Below are 15,593 nucleotides of genomic sequence, written 5' to 3'. Positions count from 1 at the left end.
TGAAAGTTGAAACTCGTCGGTTTTGACCGTAGATGGGTTCACATATCATATGTTAAACCGATTTGATTTGAAAATTTGCAAAAAAAAAAAGTTCAATTATTGACAAAGAGCTGAAAGATTTAGGGGTTGAAATTTATTAATTTTGACAATGGAAAGTTCAAAGGTTGATCTAATTTGATTAGAACGTCTGTAAAAAGAATTAATAATATAGATTCTTGTTGAACGCGAGTTTTAAACTTCTCTTTTGTTGGGTCATTAAAACTGTTGATTATTGTGCAGTTTTTTCTTCTATATGGTTGGATCTTGGGAGTCGTTACTTCATCGTCGACCAACAGTTCAGATTTTTTTAGTTCAAAGTTTTCCTTTCTCGGATTTCTTTTTCATAATGGATGAGCAAAACAGAAGGAAGCAGAGACGTTACTGAATGCAGAAAAAAAAACAAAAGGAAACCAATCTCTAGATGGGCCTGCTTCAGTAAGATTCTTAGGGAAGCAGACTTATGCGCTCATAACGTTGGGCTGATCGGGCCATAAGCCCATAATACGCTCGGCCCGCGCGTGATGAATGCCGGTACCACATTTGCGGCTGCGGTACCGTGCCAGCGCGCCGGAAATATCGACGGCCGAAGCCGAGAGATATCCACTGGCCACTGGCCAGAGTCCACTGCCAATCTCCTCTCTTGCCCAGCTTCCACCTCCACGACCACCGCCATGATCATCACCACCGCCGCCTTCCCGTTCGTCGCCTCCTTCCACCGCCCGCGCCTCAGGCCCTGCCCGCGGCGCGCCGTCTTCCTCCTCGTCCGGTCGGCCTCATCGCCGTCGTCTTCGTGGGAGGAGCGCGAGGAAACGCGGTGGCTCCGCGAGGAGCAGCGCTGGCTGCGGGAGGAGCAGAGGTGGCTCCGCGAGGAGTCCCGGTGGCGTGCCGAGCGCGAGGCCCTCCTCTCCGAGATCACCGCGCTCCACCTGCGCCTCCGCGCGCTCGAGCCGCTCGCGGACGCCACCGCTCCGGTGCCTCCGCCAAAGCCCAAGCCCAAGCCCGCGGCGCCTGTGGCTCCGCCTCCGCCGCCTGCACCCGCTGCGCGCGTTACTCTGCCTCCGCCCAAGCCCGCGGCGCGCGTGCCTCCTCCTCCTCCGCCGCCGGCGAAGGTGGTCGAGGTGAGGAAGGAGGTGATTTTCGAGGAGAAGGCGAAACCCATGGCGGGGAGCAGCGGCGGCAAGAGGAGGGCGCTGAGGGTAGGGAGCGAAGGGGAGGAAGTGCGCCTCATGCAGGTGAGCCTCGTCGCGCACCTCTCGTTCTGGCTAGGATTCGCCATGCATGACCTCTTGTGTTTGGGCCCAAAGTGAAAACGTCTACACGGTTCAACAGTGTACATATATCAGATTATCAGTACATGCTAACTGCTATGCTGGCAATGCCCTGTTCCAAACAGATTTGTTTCCCTGCAATATGCTGATGCTCTACACTGTCAAGAAATTGGCTATTGTTTAACGATCATATAGTATTAGTCACTAGTCAGTTACGTTTCAGTGCTCCAGTTCAATATAAGTAAGAGTTAGTATCACCGTACTTCGTTCGTGCAGGAAGCATTGGAGAAGCTTGGCTTTTACTCGGGCGAGGAAGACACGGAGTTCTCCAGCTTCTCAACCGGCACAGAACGAGCCGTGAAGACCTGGCAGGTCAATGCGAGACACCACCATTTCATTCCTCGATCGAACGGGCATAGTTCTTGTACTTTCATATTCAGTAAAAGGTGTACAATGCGTACTTCCTAGTGCAGGCATCGATAGGGACTGCTGAGGATGGATTGATGACATCGGAGCTACTCGAGAGATTGTTCACAGGACATATTGGGGAGGATGTGCAAAAGGTACGTTTAGCTCATTGTATTCCCCCTATAACAGTAACAACATTGCTAGTTCATGAAATGTGCTGAGTTATACTGGTTGCTACTCTTTCATAAAGCTTGAGATGGCGATGCTGTTACTACATCTTGGTAAAAGTCATCTTCCTATTCAATTGAGAATCTGTGCATTTACCCAAAACTTCAAAACGGCATTGGTCTGTTCTTGACGTCCTTAGTATTAAAGAGGGAAACTATTTGTCAAGTAGTACAAAATAGTAGAACTGTCTTTTCTGCAAGATGATGTTCACCCATTTCTTCATTTCTGCAAAGAGTTGCATCCAAATGTACTAGGCCTCCAATCACGTTGCAAATACACACTTCAGAAACAAACAGTATTTCATCACTGTGGATTTCACACATTGACACCCGAATGGTACACACCTGAGATTATATACGCCATTTTTCTTGTAGGTAGGCATAAACGGAGCACTGGTTCAAGCTGTAACTAAAGCTGCAGAGATTCCACAAGCTGTGGTAAAAGAAGACTTCAACAAACACAGAGTATATCTTCTTGGTGAAAACAGGTGGGAAGATCCCTCCAGGCTGACCAATAGGAACAAGCCAATCAGTGGTGCTACTACTGCGTCAACAAAGCAGTGCATTACCTGTCGAGGCGAAGGCCACCTCTTCTGCCTAGGTACTGAAGTCACTGCTTCGTGCACTTATGTGTATATGAGTACATTTTTGGCTGCCATGTCACTATCAGGGAGAAGATACAGTGTATACTCTAATATCTTCAAAACCATGGTATAAAAATATCATCAAGTTAGATTTTGTGTGTATAACTTCTCTTTTCAAAGTGGCAAGCAGATAAACTTAATCGGGGGAGGTGGCATTCTAGCTAGATAGAATTTACCAGAATTTTTTCCAGTGTATCTCACTCCAGATTGGTATGCATGTCCGGCCCCCAATGTACCATAAGTCGCTGCCAATGACTTATCTAATATTACTATCAATCGTCTGCAATGCATGCATTATAGATAATCTGCAGAACTTAATCTCCCATGTTGTGACTACTGATATGATCCTTGTTCCTTCCTGCAGAATGTGATGGAACAGGTGAGCCCAACATTGAACCACAGGTAATAAAGCTAGAGTTCAGGTTGCAGAAATGCAATACATTGTTATTGAAACCTTGTCTTCTCTTCTCTAACATGCATTTAATGACTAACTTCTTAAAATGCAGTTCTTGGAGTGGATTGGCGAAGATACAAAGTGCGCATACTGTGAGGGCCTTGGCTACACTATATGTGATGCGTGTGAAGGGAATAAAACAGTGAAAAGTTGAGCAAAAGACTTGTGAGCAACACTTATTTGCGAACATCTACATCAGTTCATACAGATGCTAGCTAACTACTCCAGTTTCATTGGAATACTTTTGGAATATATATTCACATTGTCGGCGTTAATAACTTGTCAAATTATCATCCCTACAGAAAATAGATGCATAGAGAGTAGGCAGTACATTTATTATGTACAACAAGAGATGAAAAAATAATGAAGGAAGTGATTGCTTTGTAAATTGGCAAGCCTTTTAATATTTTCAGGAGAAGGTGTTTACATCTTTCAGAGAGTATGTGATCTTATGCAAGGCTATGTTGGTTGGTGGTCTTTCCTACTTGGAACATCTACCTTTTCACAACGTCTGACACTGGCGAAGCTAGCATAAAAGGATTGGGTTCAAGTGAACCCAATGGATTTGTACTAATCTGAACTAAATTGCTATATGCCTTCATTTATCATTTAGTTAGAGATCATAGTTTTGTAGAGATGAACCCAATGCTTTATTTTGCTAGCTTCGCCAACGTGAATTGGTTTGCTCCTATGCAGTTTACATTGAAGCATGCATTAAAACTACTAGCTCCTTTACTCTGTACAAATCATCAAGTTGCTGCCATGGAAATGGAAAATAATTTTGCATCGTTCAATTGAATTTTTAGAATAAAAAACACTGCATTTCTTTCTATTTTTCATTAGCATAAGTGCATATAAACGTACATCCTTTTCTCCCAGCTTAGGGATGAACATTGCTTGCGAAGTATGACCAACAATGAGAAAATTACTGGGAACATATGTTGATTCCTGATGAGAGGATTTTGCTAAGACGAGATAGAACATTCGTCATACTTATGGAGTTAACCAAGTTATTACTGCTAAAAAGTCTATCTTTTTCTAAGAATATTCTTCAAGAAAATATCTAAATAAATGCATTGTTTGACTGTAGTGTACAAGACAGAAAAATACCCCTTCCAGATAAGAAATAGCAGGCCAGCTATTTATCAGAGCATTGACCAATCCAAATGATTTTCCCTTTTAGATGCACTTCACGAGCCATTCTAGTGAAGCTATGAGATTCTAAATCGTTATAACCAAAGTACAAAATAAATCATCATGAAAAGCATCTAGAAAAGGTACCTGTACAAACTAGAAATGTTCAAAGGATTTTTTTTGAAGCAACCGGCAGGAGTACTGCCTTTTCATTAAGTAAGAGGGAAAACCCGATCAAACTGTACAAGAGAGGGCATATTTAGATTACGGTGGGAATATGCCCGAGAAAACCACCAAGAGAAACAAAACTGAAAAAATAGTCCGGTTCAGCCGGGATAGCCGGCCCGAAGCCGTTGATAGCTCTATCCCGCTGTAGGATGTCTTCCCTGGCGATATCTGCCACCTCCAGGTAGGTGAACCGACGTCCAGTGAAGATATGTCGGTTCCGTTCCTTCCACGCACTCCAGAGCACGTATAAGAAGCGGCCGCTGATGCGTTTCTGGTCCTTCTTAGGCTTTCCGTCGATCATGGCATCCCACCACTCGGATATGGAGTGGTAGTCGAGGTGAAGGTCGGCGCTATCATCATTGTCCCAGGATTTCACCAGATTCCATATGGCTGCAGTCTAGGGGCAGTCTTTGCACAGGTGGTCAGTCGTCTTAGGCTCACGGAGACATAAAGGACATAGGGGATCATGGGACCAACCCCTGGTGGCAAGCACATCCGAGGTGAGAAGCTTTCCATGAAGGGCAAACCAGCCAAACAGCTTACACTTGGGTTCAGCGTGGGCATCCCAGATCTTCATGGCGTCGAATCTAGCAGGACCACCGGATAATTGAGCATTGTAAGCGGAGTGTAGGTCGCATCGGAAGTGAGGGTCTATGAGATGGAGTCCGGCTGCTCAGGGATGAGGGAAATTGATTGAATAGTATCCCATACCTCCATGTATTGCGCCAGCTGGATAGGCGAGCTAATATGAGCGGATCTAGTTGTTGTCGCTCATCTCTTTAGCAACCGTGCGATTTTTCCGGGAGGTAATTTTGAAAGGTCAAGCGCCCAAAGAGAGAGGGGGCATTTTTTACTTCAAATAAATTCCCATCAGCGAACCATTTTTTCTGATCTCGTGACATCTGTCAACCCCTCCACTGCAACAAAGAGGTGCATGCCATGCCATGCTCCATTCTCGCGCCAACTCTAAGGTTTGGCTCAAATCTTGAGAAGCATATCCTATACAAGTGGGTTGATATAGTGCTTGGAACTGGCTATGAAGAGATTGTACAAGTGATAAGATGCAAAATCCCAGAACTTTATTGTACTATCATTTATATAAACAAATTGTATCATACATAAATGAATGCCAGCAATTTACAGAGTATTATATACATGCATGTAATACCAACAATGTACAGAAGCTATGCCTTCACATGTACAGATCTGAAACAACTTAAGTAGAGACCTCTTATTCGTGTGAAAATAGAAAGAAGCTGCCTGCATGCAATACAGAAGCCATTGAAACTGGGTTTCTTTCATATTGGAATGAAGTACTTGCTCTCCAGACGTGTCTCCTCCACCCCGTTTTCCCACTGAAGATTCCTCCACCAATCAGACGAACCACATATTTGCTTTAATTTCTCATAGTTATGCATGCTTCTCAACGGGATGCTTCTCAGATTTGGGCAGTCCTCCACCCGAAGGGTCTCAAGACATGGGAAAGCTCTTGGTCTACAAATAGTCCTCAGCTTCTTAAGTTCCGTCAATACCATCAATCTCAACTTTGGGAAGTCATTGTGCCCTTTGTCATTCGACTCAATCCATGAAGTCTCTACAACAGTATGGTCTTCTTGTTTATGTGAAGCGTGCTCTTGCATTTCCATTTGTGCTCCATACTGCTCCTCATCTTCAACAATTTCGAGCATGCCATCACAATGAGATATGACAAGCCTCTCAAGCATTTGAAGTTTTCGGACCCATGTGATGTTCAACAACTTCGGGCACTGTGAAATGACCAACTTGCGGATGTACTGAAAGTTATGTGGCATTGGTGCAACAACGACATTTTCCAACGAGGGGAGAACCGAGAGGGTCAGGAACTGCAGGTGTGAAGTTGTAAGGTCAGCATCAGCAACCACTGTATTCAGGTCATAGCATGATTCAACATACAGCTCCTCAAGATGCTCCATGTGGTTGAGGTCAGAGATTTTGATTAAGTGCATCTCTGCACAATACTTCAAGTTTAAGCGATGTGTTGACTTTGCCAAAGGACGGGGCATGTTCAATTTTTTTAGCACATCCTCAGCATAAATAGTGATTCCGAGGAACAATAGTTCCCTCAGGGAATCCAGATTCAGGTCATCGACATCACGGATTCCATAGTGGCTGCGGAAGAGATTGAGCACTCTCAACTTGTGTAACTTTGAGCAGTTGTTCAGGGTATCTTCAAGTGCAACAGTCACACTCAGATCCAAATGCCTCAACTCTTTCAGTAACCATAGGCGCTCAGGTAACCTCATAATGTGTGTGTGAGACAAATTCAGATGCTCCAATGCAACCAACGCATCACATTCTGGAAGCGATGTTATCGCAGTATGAGAAAGATCGAGCACTTTCAAGGACGACATAGTTCTGAAAAATCCATAGCTCATCTTGTTCAAATTTGGATTGTTCTGGATCAATAATGTGGTGACGTTTTTGCACTTGGGCGAGAAATTAAGCTCGGTGATGTTATTAGACATGATGGAGATCCTTGTAGCTTCTTTCCACTCTCCAGCTGAAGGAGCATTATCCAAGGCCATCCCTGGTTTAGCTAGAAACTTTGTATCTGACTTGTTAACCAACCAAAGCCCCGAGATGCCTGATTATGTGGTGCATTTTAACCTTTGATGACATTGAGCCACTGGCCTGCAGCAAGCAGGCTGAAATAAGACTGCGAATTATCTGATAACCCTTCTCACAATCATTTAATAGCAAACCTTCAGCTAACCAATAATCAATAAGTTGCTCTTTACTAATGGATCCATACTCTGGAAAAAGAGTGCAGTATAGGAAACACTGTTGTTGAGTGGGTGTGAGCCTATCAAAGCTGTATTTCAACCGAGCAAACATTTCATTCACACCATCAATATTGTCCATATTGGTAGCAATTGCATCTGCAGCAGATTTCCACTCTCCCTCTTCCAAGCCTGCCACAGCGGTCCCAATGACATTGAGCGCAAGTGGTAGGCCTCCACAACTTCGGGCTATTGCCATGGCATGGTCTCTGACATTCTGGGAACCTGCTTCAACTGCTGCACTAGCCTCCTTACTCAGCTTGCTCAAGAATAGTTCCCATGAAGCATCGTCATCCAAAATCTGCATCTTAATCAAACTCCTCTGTGCATTCATCTGGAAGCATACTTCTCGGTAACGTGACGTGAGGATCAGCTTGCTCTGGCTGTTGGTATCTGGAGTTGGGATGCCAACATCCTCCAGTTGGAATTTCTTCCTTACATCATCAAGCAGGACTACAAACCTTTTCCTGGCCAGTGCCTTTACCAAGAATTTAGCCCGTTTGCCAACTGGCTCTGCTTCATTCCATGGCAAATTGAGTCTTTCTGAGATAGTCTGTTGTATCTCCACTGTGTTCAGTGTCTCTGAATTGGATACTTCAATAAAGATAACAACCTGGCACAGGAAAGTTGAAAAATGGGAACATGAATTACAGTTGGAAGGTAATTTAAAATTATGGCTAAAATTTAACCAGAAAAAAATGACAAGATAGTAGTGGAGAAAGCATGTGCCAAAAAAGAGATGCAAATATGTTTAAAATTAGGTACTCCCTCTGATCCATATTACTTGTTGCTAAAATGGATATATCTATAACTAAAATGTGTCTAGATACATCTATATTAGCGTCAAGTAATACGAATCAGAGGGAGTACACGAAAAAAGAAGCACTAAAAAATTAAGCAGCTGCATTTTATGTACACTTGGTCTATGCAAAATATGCTTGAAAGAGTAAACGTTTTAAGAAGTTTGTGAAAAATAGGAAAACAACACACACTAATTGGACTTGCAATCAAAACAAAGAATTTTTTATGTATATTCTATGTTTAACTATGAAGTTGTCGAATTCTCATGCTGGACTAGTACCTGCAAACAACAGTTAGTTAACTATGTGTGCATGCGAGAGCCATGTAAATTTTCTTATGCCTCTATTTCAGCGTTACTTCAGACTTCAGTGCACTGTATAGCTGTTCTACATTGAAACTTTCTCGAATGCATGGCAGCGCCAAAAAAGTTGCTCTACATAAATTTTTCTTTGAATGTGGTTCCAAATTCAACATACTTACAAACTTAAATAGCAACGCTAATGTACAGATGAACTTGTATATTCAGGCATCAATTGCAGTAATTTAGAAAGCATCATACCTGATAGTCATGGATCTTTTTGTCAAGATGATTATTGAAGACGTGGAGGAGTGTGGTCTTACCAACACCTCCTTGGCCCCACACACCAATTATGTTCGATTCACCCTTCTCAAACAGGTTGTGGAGCTGGCTCCGCATGGTCTCCAAACCAAACGTTTTGATTTGAGGCAAGGGATCGACAATCCTCGGCAGGGGCTTGAACCCAAATTCCTTGAACCGCCTCCCTTCCTCGATAAGTTTATTCGCCTCCTCAAGCGCGTCAACAACACGCCGGCCAACCGACGTACGCCGATGAGCATGGATGGTGCACTGGCAGAGGCAAGAATACTTCATCAGCTGACCATACTCCTCATCGATATCCTCCAGCTGCAGCTCGTCGACACGCTTCAGCCAGACCTGCACCTGAGGGTCGCAGATGTTCAGCTTGTCCATCTCCGCGGTGACCCGTGCTCTCACCGTCGTCTCGACGGCCTGCAGCAGCTCCTTGGCCCTGTCGAGATCGCCCCAGTTGGATTTGAGGCGAAGGAACGAGGCGACCTCTCGGGCCGCTGCGTCGAGCATGCCGGTGCCATCGAGGCACTCGCACAGGGGCTGCAGGCACGAACCTGCCGCGCTGATCGCGTCGGTCATCGGGGACAGCAACGTTGAAGTAGCAGAAAGGCGGGGCAGGCATAAATGGAATACACAAATGCGGGAAAGTGTCAAGGCTTATAAGGAGCAACGCAATGCAATGCAAGGGAGAGAAGTCACGCGGTTTCCTGGTCAAATTGTGCTGCACGGCGAGGGTGTATTGAGAAGCCTCAGCCAGGGTACTGCCTGACGGTGACTGCATGTTTGAAGAAAATATGCACGCGCAGTTGGGTGCTGGGAGCTAGGAAGAAGTCAACATTCGAGAAGGAAAACTTGTGGAGCTCATGCTCTTGGAGCTGAAGCAGAGTGCGGGGGGGCAAACCGGCAAAGACCTGTCACCGCGATCCTGTTTCCAGGTCGTTTCCTGAGAAGAGAAACAATGGGCGCAGGCTAAGCAATGGCTGCTGCGCCCACGGCGAAACTAATGATATGGAAGAGTCAAATGATCGAACAGGTTGCGTGCGACGACGAACCGCCCCTTGGCTTCTCCACCCGCAGGGTTCTGGAACGGCCGGTAGCAGACATTGTGAGATTTTCGGCCGGCGGTGAAGCTTGGCTTTTTCTTGGAAGTTGGAATCTGGTGGTTGGGCGTCGGATTTGCGCGGCGTCCAGCGGATAGGAATTTGGAGGTGGACGATGATAGTTGTCGCCGTGCGGAGAACTAGCCGACAGGGGATGCTAGTCAGCCTTTTTTTTATTGGATCTCTCTAATGCTCAGTTTACTGAGAATTAAGTTAACTCTCACTGTATTTGGATGTTGGAAAATTAGTCTGAAATTAGCTATCTGGAATTTCTGGCCCGCTTTCACGTGTTTGCCCTTCCACAAGTGCCCCATGGCCACTCTCAATTCCGACCTCCCAGCCTCGGAAAGGCATGGAAAGGGCAAGTCTCTCGTACCAGTTCATCTTTCCCGATAGAACGTGTTGGGCCGCCTCGCTCGATTGCCCCTAACATGTAGAGTCACCCGCCGCCATCGGCGAGGGATGTAAGAGCTCATGTCTAGCCATCTTCGTTACCTTCCTGGCCTCCTCACCCTCTTCCTAGCTTCCATGGCGGCTGCGCCCTTGAGCCCCACCCTAACCCTAGCTCCATGGAAGCAGTGCCATCAACGCCAGCAATAGGTCGAGCGCCAGCATGGAACGATGGCGGGGGATCAGAGGCGGGATACGAACGGCGGGAGGGGATCGGAGGCCACTCCCCTGGCCATGCCAAGCCCCTCTCCCTGCCCTACTTTCCCATTTTTTCTCCTTCTTCCAAAACATTCAATTCCATGGGTTGTACCTTCCAAACATGAATTAGAATTGGACACTAGCCTCTGATTCCAACAGAAAATTCCAAATGCACCCAAATAATAGAATTAAAATTGGAAGCCATTTTCTTTCCATTGTGGATTTAGAATTCCTTTTTCAACTCAATTCTAGGCCAGTTTCCGACATCCAAACGCAGCGACATCAGCTTGTTTTGTTAAGTTGTCTTCTTTTATTTTGTTGAGTTGCTGGGTTGTCTTTTGTTGGGCCCGAAAAATATTACACCAAAAATACTACAAATATTGTGCGTGTGGGCGAATCGAACCTCAGGTCCAGCGTTCCTAACTTGGACTCTACGAGAATTGTCTAATCTTGTAAACCGGATAAACTATTGGTCCGACTGATGAACCACGAACCAAGAGGCCTACTGGTTCGGAGACAGTCTGGATTTTCAAACTATAGTTTGTGTACTTACCAAGATTTGAGCAAACCATCGGAAACACCCACAAGTGAAACGAAATTTAATATAGTGACAGAAAAAGTGTGTAACATAATTAGAATTAAAATTTAGGTACCCAAGAACAAGCCACAGCACAAAAAAATAAACTATGTGAATAAAATTTTACTACATGTGAGAACCAACCTGAGGTTGGATGGTTGTATCCCTAGCCCACCAGAGTTCAAATCCCAGGTTTGACATCTGTTTGTCTTATAAAAGGCGGAATATTCATTCAGTGGGAGGCGACGTTCCCGTCGACAGCGAGGCGTTTGTGGTGACTTCGTCAATTCCAAGATCCAATCCGCCGGCTCAATCTTCCGGATGTGCTCATAGGGGTAGGATGTGCGTGTGTGCGTTCATATGGATGAGTGTATGCCCGTGTATGTGAGCGTCTGCGTTTGTACTGTGTTTCTCAAAAAAAAATTTACTACATGTAATAAATCACGAGTGGTATAAAACTATGGACAATATGGAACAAAAGTTAAGTTACCTAGAGAGAAAATACAAATGCTTGAAAAGGAAAAAAAACAAAATTTGCACCATAATTATGTAGCGAAAATACTTGAACACAACATGAATAAAAAAACTAGGAACAAAGTGCACACACATATTTTCCCTTTTCCTGGAATAAGATGAACAAATCTTACGATACCACAAAACAAACCATGAATTTAAATAAGACAAATTTGAATGACATTTTAGTTCCCGAGTGAATGTACAAGGACGTCGCCTAGAGGGGGGGTGAATAGGCGGGTTGTAAAAATTTCTACTTGAGAGCTAAATAAGGGGGAATAAAACTACTTAATGTTTACTTGTTTAACTCATAGCCTATCAACTAGGATTTGCCTATGTGCACCAACAACCTATGCTAAGCATGATGAGCAACAAGGTGATAACAAGCTAGATATGGAACAACAAGCATAAGCTATCACAATGTAAAACGCATAGGTAAAGGAGCTCGGGTTGAGAAGTAGCCGATGCACGAGAAGACGATGATATATACCGAAGTTCACACCCTTGGATGCTACGTCTCTGTTGGAGCAGTGTGGTGGCACAAGGCACTCCAATAAGCCGCTAGGGCTACCGTATTCTCCTCGAGCCTTTCCACCAAAGGGAAAACCTCGATCCACTAAGGGACCATTGAGGGTGGTCACTGAACCCCGTACAAGCTTGGGGCAAACACCCAAGTATCAAGCTTGAGGCAACTCCACAACACCGGAGGCTCTCAAGTACAAGGCCACAAAGGCTACAACACACCACACACAGCAACAAGGCCACGAAGGCTCCAACGCGCCACAACCGGCTCCAAGACCACAAAGGCTACCACACTCCACAAAGACAACAACGCCACAAAGGCTACCATGTCACAAAGGCGACAAGGCCACAAAGGCAACAACGCCACAAAGGCTACCACGCCACAAAGACGACAAGGCCACGAAGGCAACAACACCACTAAGGGGAACAAGCCCTCTACGAGACCGAAACCCCGGAGAGAACCCAAACCGATGCACATAATGCAATGGCTAAGAACACCACTAAGATGCCCAAGTTCTTCTCTCCCAAATTCCAACAAAGCTACAAAAGCTATTGGGGAATAAGGGAGGAAGAACAAAATAGGAGGAGGAACACCAAATTACTCCAAGATCTAGATCTTGCAAGATCCCCTCACTAGAAGGGGGATTCACTTGGTGGAGGACTAGATCTAGATCTCCTCTCTCCTTTCCTCCAAAAAGATGCAAGGAATAGTGGGAGGGGGGTCAAGAGGATGATAAAGCTCTTCAAGGTTAACAATGGAGGAGAGAGAATAGATGAGAAGAACTAGTGTGGACGGAGGTGGGAGAGAGGTATATATAGGAGGCCCATAAATATGACTCTTGGGGCTCAAAAAGGTCAGATTCGCGTCCGGAGCGGTATTACCGCTTGTCGAAGTGGTACTACCGTTCGCCCACAAAACTGTACAGAAATATGCAAAAAGATGGCCCAAACCGATAGTACCGCTGACCGGGGCGGTACCGCTTGGTGCAAAAAACCAGACCAAATCTAAAACATGAGAGAGAGGAAAGTAGTGCATGCGTGTGGTGGGGCAAGCTGCAGGGTGCAGCGACATCATGCTGCGCAGCGCGTGCGTGTGAACGGGCAGCAAAAGCGGCAGAAGCGCAGCAGCGCATGCACTGGCGGAGCTTCTCAAGGGCAAAACCGGGCCATGGCCCGCCCTTCCCAGGTGAGAAAAGGAAGTTCATACCTATGTCTGTATGTGTGGCGCGCTCTAAACTAGGCCCCAGTACACACGAGAACATACCATTAGTTGGTTCCCATTCAATCGTTGACTCGTCGCTTCGATGTTCCTGCTCGTCACGGCCGCATCCATGGCGCTAACTAGGCTGAGTGGCGGAGATAGCAGCTGAACTGCCGGGCGAGCGACGACCATCCAGCAGCGAGTAGTGTTGGCCGGACGAGGGTGCCCGCTGACTATGCCCCATCCCCAAATCCCCAAGGGCCAAGTCCCAGCAAACACACACCATAAGATGGCGACAAGGCGGCCAGATAATTAGCAGCGGCGACCCGGTGGCTCAATTCACATTATTTTATCTCATCTAGTTCTCTCTATTCTTCGATTTCTTTTACTGCAATTGCAAGGCCAGAGCTTGGCAGCTCCTCCAGTTCTCCCTAGGCGCACCACACCAGTAGCTGCTGCATTCCCCCCCCCCCAACGCATGGCGCAGTTAGAAATATTTGTGCTCTGATTTAGTTTAGCCCGCCCAAGATTTTATTTGAAGCTCCGCCACTGAGCGCATGCAGCGCGGTGGGGCCTGATAGCGTGCAAGACACACGTCCGTTGGGAACCCCAAGAGGAAGGTGTGATGCGTACATCAGCAAGTTTTCCCTCAGTAAGAAACCAAGGTTATCGAACCAGTAGGAGTCAAGGAAGCACGTGAAGGTTGTTGGTGGCGGAGTGTAGTGCGGCGCAACACCAGGGATTCCGACGCCAACGTGGAACCTGCACAACACAATCAAAGTACTTTGCCCCAACGTAACGAGTGAGGTTGTCAATCTCACCGGCTTGCTGTAACAAAGGATTAGATGTATAGTGTGGATGATGATGTTTGTTTGCGAAGAACAGTAAAGAACAATTGCAGTAGATTGTATTTCAGATGTAAAGAATGGACCGGGGTCCACAGTTCACTAGTGGCGTCTCCCCCCATAAGATAAATGGCATGTTGGGTGAACAAATTATAGTTGGGCAATTGACAAATAAAGAAGGCATAACAATGCACATACATATATCATAATGAGAACTATGAGATTTAATCAGGTCATTACGACAAAGTACATAGACCGCTATCCAGCATGCATCTATGCCTAAAAAGTACACCTTCAGGTTATCATCCGAACCCCTTCCAGTATTAAGTTGCAAACAACAGACAATTGCATTAAGTATGGTGCGTAATATAATCAACACAAATATCCTTAGACAAAGCATTGATGTTTTATCCCTAGTGGCAACAGCACATCCACAACCTTAGAACTTTCTGTCACATCGTCCTGATTCAATGGAGGCATGAACCCACTATCGAGCATAAATACTCCCTCTTGGAGTCACAAGTATCAACTTGGCCAGAGCCTCTACTAGCAACGGAGCATGCAAGAACATAAACAACATATATAGATTGATAATCAACTTGACATAGTATCCAATATTCATCGGATCCCAACAAACACAACATGTAGCATTACAAATAGATGATCTTGATCATGATAGGCAGCTCACAAGATCTAACATGATAGCACAATGAGGAGAAGACAACAATCTAACTACTGCTATGGATCCATAGTCCAGGGGTGAACTCCTCACACATCGATCCGGAGGCGATCATGGCGATGAAGAGCCCTCCGGGAGATTATTCCCCTCTCCGGCAGGGTGCCGGAGGCGATCACCTGAATCCCCCGAGATGGGATTGGCGGCGGCGGCGTCTCTGGAAGGTTTTTCGTATCGTGGCTCTCGGTACTGGGGTTTTCGCGACGAAGGCTTTAAGTAGGCGGAAGGGCAGAGTCGGGGGCGTCACGAGGGGCCCACACACTAGGGCGGCGCGGGCCCTAGCCTGGCCGCGCCGCCTTAGTGTGTCGCCACCTCGTGGCCCCACTTCGTTTCTCCCTCGGTCTTCTGGAAGCTTCGTGGAAAAATAAGACCCTGGGCGTTGATTTCGTCCAATTCCGAGAATATTTCCTTTGTAGGATTTCTGAAACCAAAAACATCAGAAAACAGACAATCGGCTCTTCGGCATCTCGTCAATAGGTTAGTGCCGGAAAATGCATAATAATGACATATAATGTATATAAAACATGTGAGTATCATCATAAAAGTAGCATGGAACATAAGAAATTATAGATACGTTTGAGACGTATGAAGCATCCCCAAGCTTAGTTCCTACTCGCCCTCGAGTAGGTAAACGATAACAAGGATAATTTCTGAAGTGGCATGCTATCATAATCTTGATCAATACTATTGTAAAGCATATGAGATGAATGCAGCGATTCGAAGCAATGGTGAAGACAATGAGTAAACAACTGAATCATATATCAAAGACTTTTCATGAATAATACTTTCAAGACAAGCATCAATAAGACTTGCATAAGA

The 15,593-nt window shown here is 45.6% G+C and overlaps 1 protein-coding gene and 1 pseudogene across 1 annotated transcript; one reads left to right on the top strand and one right to left on the bottom strand.

The window, feature by feature from the left end:
• The first annotated feature begins 695 nt into the window (after positions 1 to 695).
• On the top strand, positions 696 to 3,428 carry LOC124678216 (protein disulfide isomerase pTAC5, chloroplastic-like). The gene is made up of 6 exons (XM_047214134.1): positions 696 to 1,271; positions 1,584 to 1,679; positions 1,781 to 1,870; positions 2,318 to 2,543; positions 2,951 to 2,988; positions 3,093 to 3,428. Exons 1-6 carry the CDS (start codon positions 711 to 713, stop codon positions 3,192 to 3,194), a joined length of 1,113 nt encoding a protein of 370 aa, XP_047070090.1. The 5' UTR covers positions 696 to 710; the 3' UTR covers positions 3,195 to 3,428.
• Positions 3,429 to 5,461: 2,033 nt separating this feature from the next.
• Positions 5,462 to 9,211, bottom strand: LOC124670711 (annotated as a pseudogene).
• Positions 9,212 to 15,593: the final 6,382 nt, after the last annotated feature.

Source organism: Lolium rigidum, chromosome 7 (genome assembly GCF_022539505.1).
Source record: "Lolium rigidum isolate FL_2022 chromosome 7, APGP_CSIRO_Lrig_0.1, whole genome shotgun sequence".
Classification (NCBI taxonomy): Eukaryota; Viridiplantae; Streptophyta; class Magnoliopsida; order Poales; family Poaceae; genus Lolium; species Lolium rigidum.
This window is presented reverse-complemented; position numbering and strand designations above follow the sequence as displayed.